Genomic DNA, 7,112 nt, shown 5'->3' with positions numbered 1-7,112 from the left:
CGACCCCTGGCCAACCTGGCCAGGCAAAGTCCAGCTGGCAGCTCCATGCTGCTCCCTCCCTCACTGACACCCCCAGGGCCCAGCCCCACAACACACAAAGAAATTGAAATTCTGTTCTATAGCACCTTCAGCTAATAGCCAATTTGACAAGGGTTAATTTTCTGTGCGATCAGCCGTTTTCAAAGTGCTCTGCCGCCATGCATGTGTAACGGCTGTAGGGTGCTTTCGGGGGCCCAACTGCACAAAAAAATTAACTTGTGTAAGCACCCTAAGAAAGAAGCAGAGATAAGTTGGATGCATTTCTTAAAAGGCAACTCCAGAGATGGGATAGCCTCCCTTTGTAACACTGTGAAGAGGGTGTAAAGACACTGATTTTTGGCAAGGAAACAGCAAGTGGGCAAGGCAAAGAAATGAGGCTAGTGTAACTATGAACTATGAAACTATTAAACTAGTGGGTTGGGGAAAAAGAACCAAAAAAAATCAAAGAATAAAGTGGCTGGTAGGCATCTGGCTGGGATCATCTGACCCCAGCCCTCTTTCTTGCCTAGGCAGGGGGTTGGACTTGATCTGTTGAGGTCCCTTCCAACCCTAACATCTATGAATCTATGAAACTTGCTAGGTCCTGATCCCAGCCTGCAATCTACTGGGAGCTGGAGGGAAAAAAGGTACATTAATTTTGCCAGTATGTAAACTGACCACAAAAGAGCTGCCTATGAAAAGCAGAAGAAAGTGATCTCAGAGGTAACATTGAAACGCTTAGCTTCAGAAAAGCAGGTTTAAATAATGAGGAAAAACTGCTAGAATCAGCTCAAGGAAAATGGGAAATTAAAAACCCACAGTAACAGAAGGAAAACTGCTAACTAATGTTCTATTAATCACAGGGGCTGTATATTCTCCAGAACAAGCATTAATAGGAACGTAACCAAGCTCATTCAATCCAAAACCTACTAAAAATAGATAAGGCATCCCAAGTGATAACTGAACAGAATTAACTTGGCAGAAACCTTAAGGGTAAGAATATGAATAGCCAAAACACACTTTACTTTGTATGGTGTTTCTGTCTCTCTAAAATGCATCTAAAAGTCTTTTCTTTAAAAAACAGCAGACGGCAAACTGCGAGACTATCATTTTATCTTGATCTAGACAAGATAATATGACCAATTGCTGTCAGTAATGGGTTCAATTGAACTAGTGGTGACTGTGATCTTCCTGTAATTAGAGACAAACAGTGCTCCCCACTACTTCAGTCACAGGTTAATCTTTGAAGCTAAGAGCTGCTAGCTTACAGGACAACTTTTGATAGCTGTCCCTTTTCCTTTCCCTGCGCTCCCCGAGTTGTTAGGACTCGGATCTTAACTCTCTTGGGGTAGAATTCCACAATCCCCCTCCTCTCAGACCAGGCCACAGGCTACAATACTTACTTACCCAGCAAGTCCACATAAGTTCAGGGTCCATTCTTCCCTGCAGCAGTCTGCAACCAGTAGGTGCAGCAAGCACAGCACCTTCTTAAACCACAGTACTATTTATTCTAGCAGCAAGAACAACAGTGCTATAAAGAAGAGACACTACAGCAGGGGTGGGCAAAATATGGCCTGTGGGCTGGATCTGGCTCATCGAGGGATTTTGTGGGTCCCACCCAGCCCAGGTGCAGGGGTAGCCCAAGCCACAGTACGTGTGGCCAGTCCTGCTGCCCCCAGACATGCAGCGGGGCTGATGTGGTGCGGTGGCCAGACTTGCTTCCCGGCAGCCGCTGCAGCTTTTCCCAGCTGCTGCCACCTCTGGACCCAGCCATGCTTCCCCATTACCCCAGCGAGTCTGCCCTGCACCCACTGCTGAGAGCGGGACTTGCTTAAGCAGCAGGGGGGATGGGATGGAACGGGACAGGACAGGATGGGGATGGGCAGGCGGGGAGCAGCGTTTGGGAGCAGGGCAGTGGGCAAGGCAGGATCCTGGGGCGAGATCGCAGGGTGGTGACAGTGTGGGGCCAAGGCCATAATCTGCTCCCCACATACCCCTGCAACGGGTGCAGGTTCCACAGGCAGGGGCATGTGAGGAGCAGATCATGGCTGTGCCCCAGCCATGGCTCCATGCTGTCACTGCCCTAAGATCCCAGCCACAGCCCCAGCCCACCCATGGCCCCATCCCATCTGCCCGGCCACTTGCTCTGCCCACGTGAGTCCTGGCTGGAGGCCCCAAGATTGCAAGGTGGTAACAATGTGGGGCCAGGGCTGGGCCCTGCGATTCCACCCCCAGCCCTGCCCGCCCACACTGTTCCCAGATGCTGCTTCTGGCCTGCCTGGGGCCCCCATCTTGGCCAAGCACAAAGCAGAGCCATGATCCGCTGCCCACCTGCCCCTGCGACAGGGGACAGCTCTACAAGCAGAGGCCTGTGGGGAGCAGCCTTTCCCCAGGCCCCACCCCTGTGTTGTCTCTGCCCTGCAATCCTGGGATCTCCAGGGAGACTGGCTGAGACCTACGTGGGCAGGACGCCTGACCAGGCGGATGGCATGGGGCCACTTAGGGATTTTTGGTGATCTGTTGCACCGAGGGGTGGGGTTACCTGGCCCACAGCAGCTCAAAATTTCCCATGTGGCCGCCAGGCCCAAATAATTGCCCACCCCTGAACTACCATCTGTGCTCTAAGCAGGCTTACCCTATATACCAATCCACACTTGTTTTCTCCCCCATTAACAGCATCATTAAATACACCCCGGGGAAATACACAGTTATGTGCCGACACAATTATGTGCATAAAATGCATGGCCGTGCATAATTTTGCATAATTTAACGCAGGTGTGCTTTGTGCCTCCACCTCCACAGGTGAAGGCACCAAGCTGGGTGCGCCTGGACAGCTGTTAAGTCAGGAGAAGTGCTCCTGCCTGGAGTTGGGGTGTGTGGGGGTGTGCATGGGCCACATGCTATGGGGCTGGCTGGCACCCTGCCTCCACGTGGGGCTTCCAGCACTCCAGCCCAGGCAGTTGGCGTGCAACTCCATGCCTCCACGTGCAGCTTCCCACCGGAATGCTGGAAACCCTATGCAGAGGGACAGAGCCCACTTGGTCCGATGGGCATGCAACTCCTGGTCTGTGTGCCATTGGGCCAGGCCGGACAGACTCTGCGCTTCCACGTGGGGCATCCAACACTTGAGCAGGAAGCTGCACATCGAGGAATGGAGCCCACTCACCCCAATGGTGTGCGATTCTGTGCTCCCATATGCAGCTTCCCACGATTGCTGGAAGCCCCACGTGGAGGCATGGAGCAGGCCTGGCCTGATGGCACACAACTCCCACCTGCAGCGTTGGAAGCCCCACATGCTGGCACAGAGCCATCCTGATTTGGTTCAAAGGCATGCACCACCAAGCCGGGTCGAGCCGTCTCTGTGCTGCCATGTGTAGCCCCTGGGACTCAGTCGGAGCCATGCGCCACTGGGGCTCTGCCTTCCATAGCCATGAGCACCTAAGGGCCTGCCACCTGCTGCTCCTGCTGAGCTGCCAGTGGCAGATGCTGTACACCATGAGGGGCCCACACCCACCCACAAACCTCACTACCTCACACCCCCCCACACACCCACAAACCTCACACCCCATACACTCCTATACCTACCCCCCACCTGTCAGTAAACCCCACATACTCCCATATACTCACACCCCCCAACACCTCCCACTCCACAACCATACAAGGTACCTGCATATATTTCTAAAGACTGTTCAAATAATGTTATAGTTAGTTTAATTTGTTTTTTTTAAAAGCAATTTTTCTGCGCATAATTTTGAATTTTTCTGCGCATAATTCCCCAGGGTGTAATTAGATTTGCACCTGTCCTAGATAAATAAGGCTGCAATGGTGAATCTGTCAGCATAAACACAGTCAAAGTTTAGAAAAAATGAAGGGACTTAAATTTTAACAATTATGAACCAAGTAAAAGTTACACCACAGATCCATGAATTCCAATTTCCCCGATTCACTTGATGCAACGTAAAATCTTGTCAGAAGGCAAGAGCTGGACCCACATGACAGCTACTCAAACTGAAATTAAATTATGCACCCCTTTCACTCATGGCATTTGTTCAGCTGCAAAATCTATTCAAAGTGCTATGCAGAACGAGGAACACTGCTCTAATCTTGTCTCACTAGTACTAAAAGTTCCAAATAGTGAAAGACGGAAAACAGCACATGAATCCAGGCCTGCTTAGTACTTACCCAAGTTTTTTTATTAACATTTCAACAGTTCAAGGATCAGTCAGGGTCTCTGCTCATTAAATTGTACTGTTATTACTGGCAACATACATCCAACAAGAGCTATTTTAGACTACTTGGTTAGTATAACAACAGGTGCAGGCCCAAGGAAAGGAAATAAATTCTTTATTTGTCAAACAACACAATATTAACAACCAGCAACACTGGAATTTGTTTTGACAACAGTTCTATTCTTTTTTTTTTTTTTTTTTTTTTTTTTTTACAGCAATAGCTTCTATGAAAGCTACATTATATATAAAATTTGCAAGGAAGCTGACATGTTAAATAATATTCTCAAGGACATGCAAGTCAATGGTCCCAGTTGCATTATCACTGTCCACTGTTTGTTTTTTTTCTTTGTTAACTGAGGGCAAAGCCTGGCTTTGTGATGCAATGTAACAAAGATATGTATTGTGGGATCAACACCATAATTATCCTCTTAAATAAATCTCAGACCTGTTTGTCCAACTTACATTAGAAACCACAGAGGAGTCTGTAGATGTAGAAGAAAGCTGACGAAAAAGAATGGAAATAAGTTGGCTGTACCAACCAATTAAATGCATATTCCAAATAATTAGTATTAAAAACAAATGTAATTTTATTAATAAAAAGTATGACACTATAGGGAATGCAGCTTTTCAGACCAGCACTATCAGTATGGCTAAAACATCTGTTTGTGAGCGGTTTTCTCTGGAGGTTGCAATACATGTCAGCTGTATACGTGTCTTAGATCAGTATTTACAAAACATCAGAATCAAAAGATTTTAGCTTATTTTACATACGTCAAGCCACTCATATGTTTTTAAGCCTGAAGAATGAATGCATATGAAAGCAAAATTATGGTAATAATTCCGAGTGGAAGCCTGACAAATGAACTAGGTTTTTTATTTTGTCATTTAGAAAATAAATGAGCTCAAATCGGAATTTCCATAGGCAGAGTCTTTCTGCAAGCAACAAAATACTTAGGCCTGGCAAAACATGCACGTCCTCCACATTACAGGCAAAATCAAGTCCAAAGACCTATTAGCAGATAACATAACGGACAAGCCGTGAGCCACGGACTTCTCGCACTCTCTGGCAGTGGCGCAGGATGTTCAGGATGCTATAAAAGCGCTTGTCCACCTTCAGTTGAGTGAATTCTTTGATATCAGCTTCCACAATAAAAAACTCACCTGGAAAACAAGCAGTCCAATTTAAAACAATTAAAAATAGCAACTCACGTAGCACCAGGGCATAACAGAAATCATCAACACTTTTGCACTGGCAGGGGGGACCCTTTCAAAAAGAAGTAGGGAACTAAATTGTATAGATAGTCTAGAAGCCATCAGCCCCCACGATGGCAGCTGGTGTCAGAGAGACAGTGGACATTGGTACTGTGGTAGGGACATTTAATCCAATGGAGAGCAGAAGGGGGTTCCATCCTTGTCCAAACTTGAAGATGCCCTCAGCTTTGAATACTCCCTTGGTAACAAGATGGAGAGTCCTATATGCTGATGCAAAAGAAAGCTGATGGTGAAGCATCATCAGAAAGCAAAGCTGATGGTGTCAACATACCAAGTAACAATATGCTCAGGGCTGATGCAAACTGCACTGAGGAGGACTGGGAGAAATGAGGATGGCACTGAGGTCACTTCTGCCCTTGGTACCAGCTGTAGTTGCCAGAACCATAGTAACATGCTCTGTTAGAAACCAGCATAGGCCACAGCCTTGCCTCGCAAAGGGGCCAGTGACATGCTTGGGCTCTTCTTTTATTGAGAACTCCTGGCTTGCCCCTGCTTTTCTCTAGAGAAGCAAAAGTCTTTTCTCTGAGGACATGGCTTTTACGGTACTCCAAATCTGAAGCTGGAACGGCCTTGGAAGATGGAGCCCAGGAGCTAATGGATCCAAAGCTCTTAGGGGAACTTCTGAATTGAGGAGGAGTTTCTCCAGGGCAGTCTGCCTTGTTCAAATCAGAGGTTGGTCACATGAAATGGTCTACAAAAAATATTTTTAAAAGTGCCAGGTGGCTTCATTCTGCTGTTCATGCCCTGGGTGTGGGGAAAGGGCATTCAATGCATACAGCAGTCCCAACACATGCTACTACCTAAAATATACCATCTTGGGTGTGCACGTCCCACAGAGACATGCAGATGGATAAATTCTTGAAAAAAGTGATCAACTGCTCATGCCTGAAATAACTTGTTAAATACTAAAGTGGATTTAGAAATGCAAATATAGTCATAGAGAAGTAGGGCTGGAAAGGATCTCCAGAGATCATCTAATCCAAACCTGTGCCTGAGGCAGGATCACCTCTATCCAAATTATCCCATACAACCAAAATCTAAGCTCTACAAAACACTATCCTCAATCCTGACACAACATAGACCTAACTTGCCGACAACACCAAACTCTGGGGTAAAGCATCTACACCTGAGGATAGGAGGGTGATCCAGGTGGATCTGGACAGACTCATGAAATGGGCAGACAAGAACCTGATGGTGTTCAACACCAAAAAATGCAAGGTTCTCCACCAAAAAATGCAAGGGAGAAAAAACCTGCAGCATGCTTATAAGCTCAGCAGTGCTACGTTGGTTAGCATTACAGATGAAAGGGACTTGGGGGTCATGGTTGACCACAAGATGAACATGAGCCTTCAGTGTGATGCTGCAGCTAGTAAAGAAAGCAAAATGCTGGCTTGCATCTGTAGATGCTTTTCAAGCAAATCCTGGGACGTCATTCTCCTGCTGTACTCGGCCTTGGTGAGGCCACAGCTGGAGTACTGCGTCCAGTTTTGGGCTCCACAATTCAAAAAGGATGTGGAGAAGCTTGAGAGGGTGCAGAGGAGAGCCATGCACATGATCAGAGGTCAGGAAAACAGACCGTATGATGAGAGGCTG

The 7,112-nt window shown here is 47.2% G+C and overlaps 1 protein-coding gene across 1 annotated transcript in view; it reads right to left on the bottom strand.

Moving 5' to 3' along the window:
- Positions 1 to 5,008: 5,008 nt before the first annotated feature.
- Positions 5,009 to 7,112, bottom strand: part of SKA1 (spindle and kinetochore associated complex subunit 1) — a 40,702-nt gene continuing 38,598 nt past the window's right edge. Inside the window, exon 7 of the mRNA XM_006033137.3 lies at positions 5,009 to 5,408. Within this exon, the coding sequence (XP_006033199.1) occupies positions 5,260 to 5,408 (149 nt within the window). The 3' untranslated portion in view covers positions 5,009 to 5,259. The remainder of the gene's footprint in view (positions 5,409 to 7,112) is intronic.

Source organism: Alligator sinensis, unplaced genomic scaffold, assembly GCF_000455745.1.
Source record: "Alligator sinensis unplaced genomic scaffold, ASM45574v1 scaffold24_1, whole genome shotgun sequence".
In the NCBI taxonomy this organism is placed as follows: Eukaryota; Metazoa; Chordata; order Crocodylia; family Alligatoridae; genus Alligator; species Alligator sinensis.
This window is presented reverse-complemented; position numbering and strand designations above follow the sequence as displayed.